The 19,212-nt window shown below is 45.2% G+C and overlaps 1 protein-coding gene across 1 annotated transcript in view; it reads right to left on the reverse strand.

The window, feature by feature from the left end:
• The window catches only part of LOC115619227 (enhancer of mRNA-decapping protein 4-like), a 61,048-nt gene that overhangs the window by 40,789 nt on the left and 1,047 nt on the right, over positions 1-19,212 (reverse strand). Inside the window, exons 2-9 of the mRNA XM_030511280.1 lie at positions 12,499-12,655; positions 11,093-11,204; positions 9,877-9,976; positions 8,211-8,400; positions 7,002-7,149; positions 6,534-6,638; positions 5,468-5,577; positions 4,813-4,896 (exon numbers count right to left, since the gene is read on the reverse strand). Of these exons, the coding sequence (XP_030367140.1) occupies positions 4,813-4,896; positions 5,468-5,577; positions 6,534-6,638; positions 7,002-7,149; positions 8,211-8,400; positions 9,877-9,976; positions 11,093-11,204; positions 12,499-12,655 (1,006 nt within the window). The remainder of the gene's footprint in view (positions 1-4,812; positions 4,897-5,467; positions 5,578-6,533; positions 6,639-7,001; positions 7,150-8,210; positions 8,401-9,876; positions 9,977-11,092; positions 11,205-12,498; positions 12,656-19,212) is intronic.

Consider the following 19,212-nt stretch of genomic DNA (forward strand, 5'->3'; position numbering starts at 1 on the left):
ACCACAGTGATAGAAACTGCAACTAAATCAAAGGACCAATCCGTGCCAATATCAGTTGTGCCTACAAGCAAGAGGAAGAGCAAACGAGAGGCACAAAGAGCAACTCGTGTAATAAAGAAAGATGAAGACCCAGTGCACGTACTACAGGGAACAGTATCTGAAGAGGAATTATTACTACAGGAATCAGAGGAAGAGGTAACTTCTCAACTCCAGACCTTCTCAATCCCAGACCTCGACCGAGCTGTGGAATATATGAAAAGATACCAGCTGTCTTCCAGGGGAGCACGTCATCACCTGGTTGCTCCAATTCTGGAACAATGGGGCTGACAGTCACGAACTAGAAGGTAGGGAAGCCAAGCACTTGGGATCACTTGCTAGGGAAGGGGGAATTAACAAAGTGATGGCAAAAGAGAAATGAGCCCTCAGCCTTTGGAGGCGGCTCTTGGCAGCTGTGAAGGAAAGGTTTCCCTACAAGGACGATGTTACATGTCGCTCAGCCAAGTGAGCCACGATAGAGGCATCCAGTCCCTGAGGGAATCAGCCATTCTAGAGGTGATCTATCGTAGGGTGGATGCCAGGAATGCACCCGTAGATCCAGATGAAGTCGAATGTACATGACCCATGTGGTGGAAACTTACACGGAGTGCACCATCATCATGTGCCCCCTCACGGGCATCAATGACCTGGAGTGAAGCAGCACCACCAACAGTGGATAAAGTGAGTCATCGACTGAGAGTTCAAAGACAATCTCACCCCTTCCATCATTTCAGCTGTGGAAAAACAGTCCCAGCAGTTCAAACAATTGAGAAATGATCTATCCAGCTCCCCACCTGTGCCAACCCCTGTCTCAGCTATTAACAGAAGGCACCCTACTGCACAAGAAAGAAAATATAAGAGGCACAGGCCATGGGCCACTCTATGGTTTTATCTGCAGGATCACGGAGAAGACTTGAGAAAGCAAGATGGAAAACCTACCTCAGTTCTGGAGGAATGGGTGCGTGAATTGGAGAACAACGATCAAGGGTGATCCTCCCATGAAAGTTGCTGCTCCAGTCTTTGGTGAGTGGCTTCCCAGATGGAGTGGAAGAGCTGATTTTACTCCAACTCCTGTGATAAGGAATATTAATCCCTTTCTACAAGACATAAGTGGAGAATCTTATCATCACTATTAGAGGGGCCCTGCCTCCAGCCAGGTGGAGGAGAGGGACAATCGGGTTTACTGGACTGTGTGGATCAGATGGCCTGGCACATCAGTCCACAGGAGTATAAGGCTCTAGTAGATACCAGCGCACAGTGCACCCTGATGGCATCAAGCTATCAAGAGGTGGAACCCATTTGTATTTCTGGAGTGACAGGAGGATCCCAAGAGTTAACTGTACTGGAGGCTGAAATCAGCCTGACTGGGAAGGAGTGGCAAAAGCACCCCATTGTGACTGGTCCAGAGGCTCCATGCATCCTTGGCATAAACTATCTCAGGAGAGGGTACTTCAAAGACCCAAAAGGGTATCAATGGGCTTTTGGTATCGCTGCCTTGGAAAAAGAGGAAATTAAGCAGCTCACCACCTTGCCCAGTCTCTCAGAGGATCCTTCTGTTGTGGGGTTGCTGAAGGTCGAAGAACAAGTGCCAATCATGACCACAAAAGTGCACCAGTGACAATATCGCACCAACCGAGACTCCCCGATTCCTATCCATAAGAGGATCTGTAGACCGGAGAGCCAAGGAGTGATCAGCAGGACCTGCTCACCCTTTAATAGCCCCATATGGCCAGTGCAAAAGTCTAATGGAGAGTAGAGACTAACAATAGACTATCGTGGCCTGAAGTCACACCAACATTGAGTGCTGCCGTACCGGACATGCTAGAACTTCAATATGAACTGGAGTCAAAGGCAGCCAAGTGGGATGCCACAACTGATAGTGCCAATGCATTTTTCTCAATCCCTTTGGCAGCAGAGTGCAGGCCACAGTTTGCTTTCACTTGGAGGGGCGTCCAGTACACTTGGAACCGACTGCCCCAGGGGTGGAAACACAGCCCTACCATCTGCCATGGATTGATCCAGACTGCACTGGAACAGGGGCAAGCTCCAGAACACCTGCAATACATTGATGACATCATCGTGTGGGGTGATACAGTGGAGGAAATTTTTTGAGAAAGGGAGGAAGATAATCCAAATCCTGCTGAAGGCCGGTTTTGCCATAAAACGGAATAAGGTCAAGGGACCTGCACAGGAGATTCAATTTTTGGGAATAAAATGGCAAGATGGATGTCGCCAGATCCCCACAGACGTGATCAACAAGATAACAATGTCTCCACCAAGTAACAAGAAAGAAACACAAGCTTTCTTAGGTGTTGTGGGGTTCTGGAGAATGCACATCCCAAATTACAGTCTGATTGTAAGCCCTCTCTATCATGTGATGCAGAAGAAGAATGATTTCAAATGGGGCCCTGAGCAACAAGCCTTTGAACAAATTAAACGAGAAATAGTTCATGCAGTAGCCCTTGGACCAGTCAGGACAGGGCCAGATGTGAAAAACGTGCTCTATACCACAGCTGGGGAGAATGGTCCTACCTGGAGCTTCTGGCAGAAAGCTCCACGGGAGACTCGAGGTCGACCCCTTGGCTTTTGGAGTTGGGGATATAATGGATCCGAGGCCAACTACACTCCCACTGAAAAAGACATACTGGCAGCCTATGAAGGGGTTCGAGCTGCCTCAGAAGTGATCGGAACTGAAGCGCAGCTTCTCCTGTAACCCCGGTTGCCTGTGCTGGGCTGGATATTCAAAGGCAGGGTCTCCTCTACACATCATGCAACTGATGCTGCATGGAGTAAGTGGGCCACACTAATTACACAAAGAGCTCAAATAGGAAATCCCAGTCATCCAGGAATTCTAGAAGTCATCATGGACTGGCCAGAGGGCAAAGATTTTTGGGATGTCACCAGAAGAGGAGGTGACGCGTGCTGAAGAGGCCCCACCATATAATGAACTGTCAGAGAGTGAAAAGCAATATGCCTTGTTTACTGATGGGTCCTGCCATACTGTGGGAAAGCATCGGAGATGGAAGGCAGCTGTGTAGAGTCCCCTACAACAAGGTGCAGAAACTGCTGAAGGAGAGGGTGAATTGAGTCAGTTTGCAGAGGTGAAAGCCATCCAGCTGGCCTTGGACATTGCTGAACAAGAAAAATGGCCAGTACTTTCTCTCTATACTCACTCATGGATGGTGGCAAATGCCCTGTGGGGGTGGTTGCAGCAATGGAAGCAGAGCAACTGGTAATGCAGAGGTAAACCCATCTGGGCTGCTGCACTGTGGCAAGATATCGCTGCCCAGGTGCAGAACCTGGTAGTGAAGGTACGCCACATAGATGCTCATGTACCCAAGAGTTGGGCCACTGAACAACCAACAAGTGGATAAAGCTGCTAAGATTGAAGTATCTCAGATGGACTTAGAGTGGCAACATAAGGGTGAATTATTTTTAGCCTGGTGGGCCCATGACACCTCAGGCCATCAAGGCAGAGATGCAACATATAGATGGGCTCGTGATCGAGGTGTGGACTTTAACCGTGGACACTATTGCCCATATTATATGAAACGTGCTATAATTAAGCAAGCAAAGCAGTTACAGCCTCTCTGGGAAAATCAAATGGTACAATGGGTTGTTTAAAACTACACTCAGAGCAGTGGGTCGTGGGACTTTCAAACATTTACCAAAAGTCACCTGGCTGGTCAACATGAGGGGATCTGCCAACAGGGCCGGCCCAGCCCAGTCAGAACTTTTATGTACTGTAGAGGGGGATAATGTTCCTGTAGTGCACATAAAGAATTTCCTGGGGAAGACAGTCTGGGTTATTCCTGCTTCACGTAAAGGCAAACCCACTTGTGGGATTGCTTTTGCTCAGGGACCGGATATACTTGGTGGGTAATGCAGGAAGATGGCTAAGTCCGGTGTGTACCTCAAGGGGATTTAATGTGGGGGGAAAACAGCCAATGGACTCAAGTGTATGCTGTTGCCTGCTATATAACACTTTTGTAGCCCATCAGCTAGATGCCCATCTCCACCACTCTGGGCTTTGTAAAGAAGATATGTGTTGTCATGATCGACAGCAGAGAATAAAGTCAGGGGAAAAGCTGGCAGCAGCAGAACTGCCCTCATGGTCACCATCGATTGACCCTGACTTCCCTCCGATCATCACCCCATCAAAGAATAAACTGGGGGGAGTTACCCAAAAGGCCCAGATCACTGCTCAGGTCGGGCTGGGTATCAGTCAATAGGTGGTGAGCAATTGTATTCTCTCCCCTTGTCATTTCCCTTCTCATTATTATTATTGGTGGTAGCAGTAGTAGTTTTGTATTATACCTTAGTTATTTGGACTGCTCTTATCTCAACCTGTGGGATTTACATTCTTTCCATTCTTCTCCCCATCCCTCCTGGAGCAGGAAGAAAGGGGGGAGTAAGCAAGCGGCTGCATGGTTCTGAGTTACTGGCTGGGCTTAAACCATGACAACTGCAATTGAAATTTGGAGGATAACAGGCCAGTGTGAACTGACCATGCCACAAACCTGACAGGGCTCATAAATTTACTGTTTTTGTTGCTTTTATGGAACTAACATTAGGATTAAGGTCATTTTAGGCTGTGCTCCACAGCCTTATTTATTTCTTCATCACCAGAAAACTGATTACAAAGAGGACAGGACTTGCTCCTTCTACAAAGCTAACTTTTTATGACTACAATGCAGTTACAAGGAACCCTCCAAATGCAGAGTTAGCAGACACTACTAAACTTTGATACTCCAAAGTACAGGATTTGGGACTTACTCTGGGTCTTGTTTTTTATGATTGTCACAAAAGAGCAGGCAGGAAAGAGGCCTACCATCATGGGGTTTCCACTCATGAAGACACCTAGGAGAAAAATCAGAGAAAACAACCAAGTGTGCAGGGAGTGGTAAGCGAGGAACATTATGATCTGGGCACTGAACACACTACTCCTTGTCCAAAACCTGCATTAAAGTCAGCAGCTACCAAGAGTTATCAACTTGTAGCTGCTGTACAGCCTTATATCAAGTAAGGACATCACAGCCCATGCAGACAGAATTGTGACCAATAAATACATGCTGCCATTTGGTTTGGTGTCTTAACAAGGGCACAATACATGAAAAGTCAACAGTGAGAGGAACAGCTCAGAGAACCTTTCTGCATTTACATGGACAGTGCAAAAGAGTTTGCCTACAGCCCATGTAAAGCACAGAACTCCCATTGCCAGACACAGCTCCTTGCTTTTTCCAGGTGGTCACCAAACCTTGTGTGATATTCAGCAATACAACTCTTCACCAACAAAATACTTTACAAACATTCACCCTGCATCTTTATAATGTCCCAAGAATGACCATTGCAAGCAACTGTGTAACAAGGAAATTCTCAGAGAAAATGCTGCTCTGTTCCAAGATCCTTCATTTTCTAATTCTCCAGTTACCTTGGCTCATCCTGACCCTCAATATAGATCTGCCAGAATTTGACAAAACCATCATGGCTCGCTGTGGCCAGCACAGTTCCATCTGGAGAAAGCGCTCCCTCGCTCAGGCACTACACGGAGAGTGAAGAGAGACACAGAAAGTCATGTTATAGCATTTTTATTTCACGGAATGATAGAGTGTCTCTTCAGACAGGAATCTAACAGCCTGACAGCACGGGAGGTCAGAGTGATTTCTGACAGACATGTCACCAGGCAGCTTAACCCTTCACAGAAGAACTGATGGGACTTTTTTTGTTGTTCTTTGTTTTAATAACCATTAACAACCACCTTTTCCAGACAGCGAATTTAAGTACAATGCTACTGTTCCCACTGTTACTCATGTTACAAACATTTTGGTTTGGGATCTTCTGGCTTTTCACCATCATTATCATTTCATAATCATTGTTTTAAGTGACACAATTACTCTGTCATCATACTGTTTGATAAGTGAAATCAGGCTCTCTCCAGTTGTTTCTTTTATATTCAGTCACCTACTGGAGAATCAGCTGCAGTCCTGGTGCACTGTATTCACAGATATAACTACATTCATTAGGGAAATCATAGAAGAATAAAGATGACACTGGGCTTTAATTTTCCCCTTCTCATCCAGCAGTGAACCACAGCAGCGTTAAGTGTTCCATATACTAGGAGATATAACAAAATAGTTGAAGTACAGCCCAGGTTGTCAAACAGGCTCTTGGAAATACAGATGACTTATCAAGAGCCATTTTCAAAGCAAATGACTACACATTCACCTTGGCTCTTTAAACAAAAGCTATGTACCAATAGTGTGTGTACAGTGTACACAGCCAGCAGGGCAGGTTGTGGCAAATGTGGATGGGTAAGAAACTGGGGTTTTTTTTGTTGTGTGGGTTTTTTTGGGTTTTTTTGTTTTGGGTTTTTTTTTTTTTTTTTTTTTTTTTTTACAGCCAAGCATCCTGAGACACTGTAACCCAGAGAAAACCTGACTTATCTCTGTAGTGGTCACCTATGTGATGGCGGTAAAGAAAACAAAATGGGTTTATACCATGCTGTGGCCTTTCACTACAATGAAGCCTTCTTTGATATTGGGCACTTCCACTGGCCAGGAGCTGTTGCTTGTTCGGATAACGTCCAAATCCCACACCTCTGCCTGGAAAACAAACATGTAGGCACAGAGGTTTATTTCTACAACTACTGGTCTGATCTAGTGAGGAATTTCTTATATCCCAATATACCAGACCAATGAAAAGTATGTGACATAAACCTTCCTGTTCCCACCCAGTTTGGCCATTAGATGCTTCCCTGGCACCTAGCTGTACATGCATACAGAGAAAGATCAGTATGACCTCTCCTCAGAAGAGAGGAATCCCACATCTTGTATTACAACAGGAAGGATCCCCAACATGGACTAGACAAGAGCCTTTACAACTCTAACCATATCAGCTCTTTCCTTCAATAAATTCTCTCCCTCTAAGGATAATAAGGGATGACATTTCAAGTAGGGTTTCCTTACCCTGTCCTCATGCAGCAACACCAGCATCTGACTTCCCTCTTCACCACTCTGCTCATTATCATCTGGGATGAAAGGGCACCAGATGATTCTTTGAGAGGTGTTCAACAGGGTATTGTCAGGCCGCTTGATGTTAACCAGGATCTCCTCTCTGATCACCATGGTTAAGGAACATAACGTGCCAGCTGTGTTACTAATGCTCATTAGTAACCTATGTCAGGCTTGGTCCTCTGTTAAATGCTATTAAACCTCAAGATCTTTTGGATCACTGCAATTCAAAAAGAAACCAGGCAAAAGGATTCTGCTAAAAAAGCAGACAAGCTGGCATTTCTTCACTGGCAGGAGAGGTTAAGCTTACAAAAGTTAATAGATTCTCAAAATTTTCTCTTGCAGGCTGTAGACAGGGACAGGATAAGCACAACAGGCACACAATCTGAATGTGCAATCCACACAACTGCTGATGGACAGATTAAATGAGTGCAGCTAGCATCACAACACTATCACAGAAAGACAGCAAAACTACCACACTGCAGAGGCTGAGTGCTCTAGTCTACCCCTCCAGATCAGATCTTAAACTACAACCATCCTCATTCCACTTGCTTTTGAAATGATGGTGCACAGTTAAAATTAAGAAGCCATAACCTATGATGACATATCCCACAGACTGACATGCTTCCCAAAAGGACTGAGCAGTCCCTCCTAGCAATGAAATGATTTAGGGCAATGAATCAGACATGAAAAATAAATTTCAGAACCACCAAAAGAAGAATGACAGATCTGGAAAGACATTGAGTGGAAGTATACATACATACTCTTCCTCTGAAAAGTAACTAAGGAAAAGAGCTAGAATCAGATAAACATGAGTAAAAAAAAAAAAAAAAACAAAACACACAACTGTCACAGTTGAGGTGACACTGTCCATGTGTAAGGCCAACTTGTACAGACTGACACTTCTCACTGACTTTTGTCTGGACCAGAAGGAGCACCAAGGTGCACTCCTAGAATTTCAAGTTGGGTGCAATTTCAAGTAATGATTGCACCAAGTACAGGCACAGGTTGACTGATTCGATACTCTGGAAGGGGCAGAACTATCAACCTTCCCTCTACAAGCTGCTCTTCTGGAAAGGCTACAAAAGAAGTTGCAATTTTGATGTTACATTCACATCTACCCATTACACACAGACTGAAATGAGGTGTATTTTAACAAGATACTGGATTTTTTCTTTATTCATTGCCAGGCGCCAGACAAAAAGGTTGCCAGCCTCATCCAGGCATGCCAGCTGGTTGGAGTTGAGATGAGCAAAAGCTAGGTCTGCCACACCACCTATGAATCCTTTCAGCAAGGTCCTCTCAGCAGTGCTGATGCTCAAAACCCGCACCATAGCAGAGCCGTTGCTGGCAGCTGCGGGAAAGACAGAGGGAGAAGTAAGTCACCATTCATCTGTGTGGTTTCCCTGCAGGATTGCCTTTGCTTTCAGCCCCCATCCTGCCACCAGCTGTCCCCGGCAGCACTCTGAAAAACCGTATCAATAGGCACCACGTTAACAAGTCCTTTCAAGACAGGCACAAATATTCACTGCACTTTTCCTCTGTGGCGCAGAAGACTGCAATGGCAGCATCAAGAAGGACTTTGCCTGCCTCGCAAAGGGTATCTCAATTCCCCACATCATCCCCACTGGAGCACTGCAAATTCTAAGCTGTTCTACTTAAAAAGAAGGCAACAGAAATTGATTTCTCATGATTCCCAGGATTATTCTCATAAAGATGCCTTCATTAAGTGCAAGGCCTAAATCTTTATCGTGAGCTCATGATAAAGCTACCAAACCTCCAAAGCTGACCTCCAGTGACAGTGAATTAAGTTTAATTGCAATTTCATTTTCAGTAACTGGAGATAAGGAGTCACTGAGAGGCAGGTAGCTCAAATACATGTTCTACAAGAGGAAAGTAAAAAGCACAAACATTGACCTGGCAAAAAGCACTGCTCTTTTGCTTGCATGACTGAGAAGAACATGCTTTAGAGCATGCACATAGCAAGCAAAGTTTCCAGCTTCCCCATTTCAGACAAACATCACTATAATGCAAGCAGTCCACTCAGCTTTCCATAGTGTTACTCCACTCAAGCTTTAATACTTTAAAAAAGTGAGAGACACCCTAAAACCACTCTAAAATAACCCCAGTTAGGAAAAACCACAGCAGCAGAGTACTAAATTTCATAAAAGGCCAAACTGATGGGTGCTAGCTCTAAGAAGGAAGAGCTGATGGAGCCCCAAACACTGTGTGTGCACATGAGAGCAGAAAGAGACACTGCAGATGACCAAGCGTTCATTTGCTTCATGTATGTTGCAAAACAATCTTCCCCTGCATGGTTCTGCTTTTCTCTCCCTTTCTACTGCAAAATACACTGCATTGCTCTTTGGCTCCTCTAGATTTAGCCTTAAACTCAACTCTAAATTTATGCAAGCAAATTCATCACAAACACTTATCTGCTCAAATTACCACAGGGCTGTTTCTGTGCTTAGCTACCGAGAAGCTTGTTTGCTGCAGAAATATTTAATCAGAGGAGTAATCTGAACATCAGCTTACTGTCCAGTGAAACCAATGTAGTCCAACCTTTCCTCCATCCCCACAGAGTCCTCCTCTTTATTTCTAACTTCACAGAAGCTTTCTTTCTCATTGGAAGCTCTCCTACACAATCAACTCTTCTTTCCCCTGTAGCTCCAGCTTCACTTATAGTCCCCACTACAGCAGTACCCTGATCTGGGCATTGCAAGACGCATTTCAATTACTACCAGTTACCTCCTGATGCAAACTTTGCCTCTTTTAGAGATATGCAGAGCAAAAGAATACAAATCATACCCAAGACAAGAAGGTATCTCACCTCTAATGGCATAAGCCAGGTAAGAGTTTGAAACTGCTATCAGATTGCCATAATAGTACTTCTGTTCCCAGTCATATCTAGCAACAGGCTGTATCTTCACCTGCTCAGGATAAAGAAAACACACAAGGAATATCTGGAATTAACTTTTTCCTGAAACAAACCTGCCAAATATACATTTTCCTCCAGGGAAGATCTGTAATGCTTAATAGGAAACTGTTGGAAGCAGCAGTTGGAAGAATTGCACACTGAATGCCAGGTAGCAGAGCCCTGAACATTCAAAGTTCTGGAAGCTGATAAGTATTTCATTCCATTGCAAGAAGGAATGTTGCTCACTGAAGTTACATTGCAGAACAACACTCTACCCTGCAACAACAAAGCAGCCTTTACCTCTTTATGAGAGCTGGGTCTGAATTCCCAGTTTTTGGAAAGTTTTTTTGAAATATGGAAACACATTTGCTGCATGGATGCTTGCTTTTTAGCTTTAAGACTACTTTCCAAGAAACTGAGAGTCCTGGTCTTATTTAGTAAACATTGCCTCTGCGAGCAAAGAATTAAGAAATACTATGGGAATTATGGCAGCGATCCTCCCTTCCACCAGTATTATCTATGAAAAATAATGATAACACAGTACAGTATTCATTTACTGTCTCTGTTACCTTAATTCATTGCACAGTAAGGAACAAAATGGTATAATACAGAAGAGGGCTGAGATCAAAACCAGAGTTCTCTCTCGTAATTCCTAGCATTTTGTTCTGAGCATGTCTTAGTACTCTGCTACAGCAGCAGTTTTGATCTCAGCACACTGGTTCTTCTGCAGCCCTGATCTGCTGGGTGGAGCCCTCAGCAGGACTGAGGCTAGCAAACCATCAAAAACAATGCTCTCTCCATAGTGAAGACCTGCCAGGGAAGAAACAATCAGCAGGAAGAGCTTGTTTGTGAAGGAAGGACACTTTCCCAGGAACCTACAGCATAGATCATGGGACTTCGAAGATTAGAGGATAACTTGGCCAGACTCTAGAATAACAGTAACAATCAGGTACAAGATACCCCTCCAATTTTTCCCCCCTTGTTAAGCTCTTTGACAAATTTCTACCTAATTACAGACTCCTATAACACAGGAAAGATTATTATTTCTGTTTAAAATATATATATATTTTCAAGCATGAGCTGATGTGACTAACAAAAAGACAGAACCATGCTTTCACTTCCTCCTTACCTTGTTACTCCCTCTGGCCTTGCTGGTGATGCTGGAATCACTGCTAGCCACTATCTCCACATCTTTTGCTGTTATCACTATGCAAGTGGAACCGTCATCACCAGAAAGGCAGCTTTTAAGGGGAAAAAAAAAAAAAAAAAATCAGACAGGACTCACAGGAAGAGAACAGAGGTCAGAGATTTGCTACTCATAATTTTAACAGCAATGCACCCCATGCAACTGAAACTACTTTCAGTTAGGAGTGTCCCTTCCCCATGTGCCACAGGTTTGAGAGCACCAAACACCTGGTTTGTTCAGCTTAAAAACCTCCCATCTATTGGACTTGAGCACAAACCTACATTTGGTTGAAGTAGCCTTGACTACTACCCAACATTAGAATATGCAAAGAGACCAAACAGTTGAACCTCATCAACAGTGCACACTGCTCATGGTTCTCACTGCATCCTCTCTTCAAAACTGTTAGCAGAGAACCCAAGGAAAAGCTATTCACGTGAGCTCTAATGTTAAGAGTCAGCACATTAAGCCAAGCATTACACTAATTAGTCTGATGTGGATTTGTATTATTACTCCCATGACAAATCCAGAGTATTCTATATACATACATTCTCTAATACATAAGCAGTAAAAGCACAGGTACTGTCCAAAACACATTGATGTATATCCACAAGTCAGCAGACAGTTAGGTAGAACCCTAGCTCAGGATCACTTGTCCTAAGTTATATGGAGAGAAATATCTGGACAAGTGCAAGGTCTACCATACTGCGGACTGGTAAGTCACCCCTCAGGTAACTTGGAGCCCAGAAGGAGTCCAGCTGGAGGTCTACATGAGACTGCTAAATGGTAAGTCTCACCCAGTGCCCTGCTAATTAGCCTCCATCCTGACTCCTAATGTCTACCATACAACCAGTCCTGTTCCCCTTATCTCTAAACAGCTCTGCCAATACTCTTCAGTCCCTGAGCAGCAAGGATGGCAGACTGCACACATATCAGTATCACGAAAGCTACAAAAGCTCTGAACACCAGTACTGACTCAATGTGAAACTCATCAGCTTCCCAGCATGCTTGTCCAGACACACCAGAACTAATTTTTAATCATTTTCTAGTCACTCTCAGCCTTTCTTTAACATAGCAACAGGACAAGGGGTAATGGGTTTAAACTGAAACAGGGGAAGTTCAGGTTGGATAAAAGAAAAGTTCTTCCCTGTGAGGGTGGTGAGACACTGGCACAGGTTGTCCAAAGAAGTGGTAAATGCTCCATCCCTGGCAGTGCTCAAAGCCAGGTTGGATGGGGCTTGGAGCAACCTGCTCTAGTGGAAGGTGTCCCTGCCCATGGCAGGGGGTTGGAGCTGGATAAGCTTTAAGCTCCCTTCAAATACAAACCAGCCTGGGATTCCATGAAAACTTACATGACTTGTTGCTCCTGTAGGGCTCCCAGAGAAATGCTCTGATGCACTGGCTTAGCCATAGAAGGTACATCTTCAGCCACAATGGGGTCAGGCACCAGCAGTCCATTCAGGTCTCCGTTACATGAAATTGATGGTCTCTGGTTCTCATTCACTGAGCCTAGGGAAAAGCACGACCCACTGAGCACACTATCCATTCAAAAGAAATAGCACTGCGTGAAATAGACTACCTCCAGATAGACAAGAACCTGACAAAAACTATCAGGTAGAATACACAAAATTGATTGGGAAAAGTATTCTTCTCCAAAAGGAATGTGTTAATGTCGTGGTTTAAGCCCAGGCAAGGTGGACAACTGCTTAATTTCCTCTGTCTCCAAGGCAGCTATACCAAAAGCCTATCTATACCCTTTTGGGTCTTTGAAGTACCCTCTCCTGAGATAGTTTATGCCAAGGATGCATGGAGCCCCTGGACCAGTCACAATGGGGTGCTTTTGCCACTTCCTCCCAGTCAGGCTGATTTCAGCCTCCAGTACAGTTAACTCTTGGGATCCTCCTGTCACTCCAGAAATACAAATGGGTTCGACCCCTTGATACCTTGATGCCATCAGGGTGCACTGTGCACTGGTATCTACTAGAGCCTTATATTTCTGTGGGATTGATGTGCCAGGCCATCTGATCCACAGAGTCCAGTAAACCCAATTGTCCCTTTCCTCCACCTGGCTGGAGACAGGGTCCCTCTAATAGTGATCATAAAATTCTCCACTTATGTCTTGTAGAAAGGGATTAGTATTCCTTATCACAGGAGCTGGAGTACAATCAGCTCTTCCACTCCATCTGGAAATCTGCTCACCAGAGACTGGAGCAGCAGCTTTCCTGGGAGGATCATCCTTGACCACTGTTCTCCTCTTCAGTTCACGCACCCGTTCCTCCAGAACTGAGGTAGGTTTTCCATCCCACTGTCTCATGTCTTCTCCGTGATCCCACAGGTAAAACCATAGGGTGGCCCGTGGCATGTACCTCCTATATTTTCTCTCCCGAGCACTAGGGCGCCTTCTGTTAATAGTTGAGACATGGGTTGGTACGCGTGGGGAGCTGGATAGATTGGCTAAATCGTCTCTCAATTGCTTGAATTCCTGGGACAGTTTTTCCACAGCTGAAATGATGGAAGGGGTGAGATTGCCTTCGAACTCTCGGAGTTGATGAATCAGGCCATCCACTGTTGGTGGTGTTACATTATTCCAGGTCACTGATGCAAATGTGTGGACATATGATGATGGTGCACTCCGTGTAAGTTTCCGCCACATTGGTCGTGTACATTCGACTTCATCTGGATCTACGGATGTGTTCCTGGCATGCGGCCTATAATAGATCATCCCTAGAATGGCTGATTCCCTCAGGGACTGGATGCCTTTCACTATCGTGGTCCAGTTGGCTGAGCGACTCGTAATATTGTCTTTGTAGGGAAACCTTTCCTTCACAGCTGCCAGGAGCCACCTCCAAAGGCTGAGGGCTCGCTTCTCTCTTGCAATCACTTTGCCAATTCCTCCTTCCCTAGCAAGTGATCCCAGCTGCTTGGCTTCCCTACCTTCTAGTTCGTGACCATCGGTCCCATTGTCCCACCATCGGAGCAACCAGGTGACAATGTGCTCCCCTGGAAGACGGGTGAAATCTTTTCACATATTCCACAGCTCAGCTGAAGTCCGGGGTCGAGAAGTCACCTCTTCTTCTTCTTCCTCTTCCTCTGATCCACGTAGTAGTAACTGTTGTTCAGATCCTGTTCCATGTAGTAATTGCATTGGGTCTTCATCTTTCTTCACTTCGCGGGTTGCTCTTTGTGCCTCTTGTTTGCTTTTGCTTACAGGGGCAACAGATATTGTCATGAATTGGCCATTTGGTTTAGCTGCAGTGTTTGTCACTGTGGTTGGAGTGGCTGCAGTGTCTGCCACTAGGATTGGAGTGGTTGCAATGTCTGTTGCCAGGGTTGGTGCAGCTGTTGTGCTTGGAAGTCGAGTAACACCAACAGCTGTGTTGTCTGTTGCTGTCGGGGTTTGAGTAGCTGCTCTGCTTGTCACTGGGGTTGGTGTAGCTGCTGTACTTGGAGTAGTTGCGTTGTCTGTTGTGGTCAGGGTTTGAGTAGCTGCTGTGCTTGGAGTTGGAGTAGCTGCATTGTCTGTTGCTTTGCCATCAGACTCAGAGACTTATTTTTCCCTTTGAAGGTGCTGGATAGTGTTGAGCAGGGCTCTGTAGGCGTAGGCCAAGCCCCAGCACGTTGCAGCGAGTTGTCCCTCTCTGGTATAAACAGAACGACAGCACACCTCGTTTAAGTGTTTTACTATTTTTCCGGATGTTGCACTTGTTCAGTGGTGAAGTTCCAAAGCACTGGAGGGGCCCACTGGCCTAAATACTTGCCCATACTATCCCACACACCCTGCCACTCATGACTGTCCAGCCTCAGGGAAAATCTCTTGGTGGTCCTCCTATATCGTCGTCTAACCCTAGACCAGATTTGAACCCAATACTGCTTAACTTTCAAGATCAGACGAAATAGGGTGTTCCCAGGGTGGGATGGCCGTGGGTAAAACACACTCCGTATGTGTGCCAACATGCTGATCCCCAGCACAATCAGCAGGCAGTTCTCAAGGGTATTCAAAGGCCATCCAAAACCTTCAGAACTCTCAAATGCTGTTGTAAATAGCCTGGTGGGGGAACGGGGGGCATAAGGGAATGCCTCCTTCATAGGTTGACCCCCCGAGGAGGGAAAAAAAAAAAAAAAAAAAAAAAAAAAAAAAGATATGCAATTGCTAAAAAATTCCATTATATACCTCCCAAAGTATAGTGGTGATGGCCACATCGGAAGCGCAAACCAGACCAGTTTAATGATCAATGAGTCTATTGTATTACAAGTCATTACCATGAAGTACAGTGAAACAAGAACCTTAGCCCAGGCCCCCCAGCCGATAAACACTAAAACAGCAAATACTGGCTGTAAGTAAGGTACAACATGCTGAAACTCTGAGATCAAGCGCAACAACTCTGAGAGTCAATAAATCATCACTGTGATGAGTAGTAACAATGAATGCTTATCACAAATATGATTAGACACACTCTGCTCAGATCTGTCGTTATCTCAACCCTTCGAGCCCCACAAAGAACTGTCGTGGTTTGAGCCCAGCTGGTAACTTGGAACCACGCAGCCGCTCGCTCACTTACTCCCCCCTCTTCTTCCTCCCCCCACTCCTGGAGGGATGGGGAGGAGAATCAAAAGAATGTAACTCCCACGGGTTGAGATAAGAGCAGTCCCGCAACTAAGGCATAATACAAAACCACTACTGCTACCACCAATAATAATAATAAGGAAAATAACAAGGGGAGAGGATACAATTGCTCACCACCTGCCGACTGATACCCAGCCCAACCCAACCCAAGGAGCGATCTGGGCCTTCCGGGTAACTCCCCCCGGTTTATATACTGGGCATGACGTGCCATGGGATCGAATACCCCTTTGGCTAGTTTGGGTCAGGTGTCCTGTCCCTGCTTCCTCCCAGCTTCCCCTCCTCCCTGGCAGAGCAGGAGACTGAGAAAGCCCTTGGTCAGAGTAAACATTCCTTAGCAACAACTGAAAACATCGGTGTTATCAGCGTTGTTCCCAGGCTGAAAGTTAAAAAACACAGCACTGCACCAGCTACTAAGAAGGAGAAAAATGACTGCTATAGCTGAACCCACTACAGTTAAGAGACCTCCCATGTAGCAAACTTATCTCCACAGAAACAACTTAAGTCGTGGCTCCTTTCTTACATAAGCAATCCCAGCGGACCAAAAAACACCAAAGAACAGGTATGAGGAACTTCCCAGGTTCAAGGAACAAATAGTCTTGGTCAGAAAGACTAAGCTGGCAATTCAGATTACTGAAACAAGTGCTAGACCAAAGCATTCTTGAAAAATTGTCCTGGGTTCAGCTGTAACGGTTTTTTTTCTCCTTAGTAGCTGTTGCAGTGCTGTGTTTTGGCTTTAGCCTGAGAACAATGCTGATAACACATTGATGTTTTTAGTTGTTGCCAAGTAATGCTTACCCCGATCAAGGACTTTTCAGTCTCTCACGCTCTGCCAGGGAGGAGATGCATGGGAAGCGCACAGGAAGCCAGGAGGAAGCAGAGACAGGACACCTGACCCAAACTAGCCAAAGGGGAATTCCATACCACAGCACATCATGCCCAGTATAGAAACTGGGGGGAGTTACCTGGAAGGCCCAGATCGCTGCTCAAGTTGGGCTGGGTATCGGTTGGTGCGTGCTACCTTAGCCCAGGCCCCGCAGCTCATAAACACTAAAACAGCAAATACTGGCTGCAAGCGTGACATGCTGAAACTCCAAGACCGAGCACAATGTGCTGGGACTTGGCCTACAACTAGAGTCCCACTCAACACTATCCATCACCTTCAAGAGGAAAAAGAAGTCTCTGGATCTGATGGCAAAGCAACAGACAACACAGCTACTCAACCCCCAAGCACAGCAGCTACACCAACCCCAACAACAGATCCTGCAGCCACTTCAACCACAATGATAGACACTGCAGCTAAACCAAAGGACCGATCCGTGCCAATATCAGTTGTGCCTATAAGCAAGGGGAAAAGCAAATGAGAGGCACAAAGAACTAGCGCAGTGAAAAAAAGATGAAGACCCAATTCACGAACTACAGGGGACATCATCTGAACAGGAGTTATTACTACAGGAATCAGAGGAAGAAGAAGAGGTAACTTCTCAACTCCAGACCTCAACCAAGCTGCAGAATATGTGAAAAGATTTCAGGCATCTTCCAGGTGAGCATTGGTGGTATAGTGGTTAACACAGCAGCCTTGCAATATCTGAAGGGGGCCTACAAGAATGCTGGAGAGGAACTCTTCATCAGGGACTGGAGCAATAGGACAAGGGGTGGATACTGTCCTGGGTTCAGCTGTAACAGTTATTTTTTCTCCTTCTTAGTAGCTGGTGCAGTGCTGTGCTTTTGACTTTAGCCTGAGAACAATGCTGGTAACACACTGATGTCTTCAGTTATTGCTAAGTATTGCTTACTCCAATCAAGGACTCTTCAGTCTCTTATGCTCTGCCAGTGAGAAGGGGCACGGGAAGCCAGGAGGAAGCAGAGACAGGACACCTGACCCAAACTAGCCAAAGGGGTATTCCATACCACAGCATGGTCATGCCCAGTATAGAAACTGAGGGGAGTCACCCAGAAGGCCCAGATCACTGCTCGGGTCAGGCTGGGTATCAGTCAGCAGGTGGCAAGCAGTTGTATCCTCTCCCCTTGTTATTTCCCTTATTATTATTATTGGTCATAGCAGTAGTGGTTTTGTATTATACCTTAGTTACTGGACTGTTCTTATCTCAACCCATGGGATTTACATTCTTTTGATTTTCCTCCCCATCTCTCTGAGAGCAGGAAGAAAGGGGGGAGTGAGCGAGTGGCTGCATGGTTCCGAGTTACCAGCTGGGCTTAAAACACAACAGAAACCCAGGGTATAACAAAAACCACAACTAAAAAGGACTTTGACCACAGCAACTTGATACCGGACAAGACCAGCCCTGACCAGCCCTACACATCCAATTCATGAGGCTGCTTCTATTCTCTTTCAAAAGTCTTGAAGGACCCCCAGTTTCCCTTTCCTCTAACATCCTAACAGGATTTTCAGAAGCTTTCAGTTAACAAACTCTTGCTCTTCACCTTATTATGTCCAGTTCTTTCAAATCTATCTGCCCAGGCAGTGATTTCTGCTGAGAACAAGCACAGGTTCCTTACTGCTTGACTTACTGTCCAATTGCTCATTTTCCTCTCAACTGTCTTCTTGTGTGCTAGAAGTTGACAGAGAAAGCATAAAGAGAATGAATAGGAAAGAAGAGAAATTAAAAGAAAGTAGCCACACTCAGTAAATACCTCCTTTGCTTCAACTAACAAAAAAGCTGCTTCACAGGAAAGTCAAATCACCTTGAGAGAACAGAAACAACTCCAACCATTCCCCAAACATGACACATCCCTTCAGCTGAGAAACTGCTTGTGAAACAGGTGCTCTCCATCTCTGCTCTGAATTTTCAGTCTTTCGAGTACAGAGCACTGTACAGCTGATTCCCAAGCCTGCTGCTGTTCACCACAAGTGTTTTTACAGGCAGAAGGGAGTCTACTGAACTCTAAGCAGAGAAATAAAATAGCTCAAAGCAAAGGGAGAACACTCACAACCACTTTAAGAGAGGTATTTGTGATCCCAGTTCACAATTGTGAGGAACATAGGAGTGATTCGTGTCAATAAATAGGAAATCTTAGTAATCATTATGTGGAAAGAATATGATAAATGTCCCTGTCGACAGGGACAGTGAGAGGGAAAGAAGAGACAAGGGAATAATTTTCTTGGTTAAACACACAATTGCTAAAAAGAAGTGCTTTGTTCCTTGTTTGGTTGCTTAGATGCTTTTAAGGGGTTAGGAAACCTGGAAATGTATTCTGTTATAAAACGTTGTGAAACCTATACAGTGAGCAAATAACCATATAAGAAATGGCGGTAATGTGTGAGGGCTAAGATGGTGATAAGACTCGTGATGGACATCTGTAATGTATATAGTTCCTATGTTTGCAAGGTTTTTTGCAAGGTCGTTTGGCAGGCATTGCAGCATACCAGCCTAAAACCGGTTGGGCCGGTTTTGTTGCTAGCTGAAGCAGGAGAAGTTCAGGA

Source organism: Strigops habroptila, chromosome W (genome assembly GCF_004027225.2).
Source record: "Strigops habroptila isolate Jane chromosome W, bStrHab1.2.pri, whole genome shotgun sequence".
Classification (NCBI taxonomy): Eukaryota; Metazoa; Chordata; class Aves; order Psittaciformes; family Psittacidae; genus Strigops; species Strigops habroptila.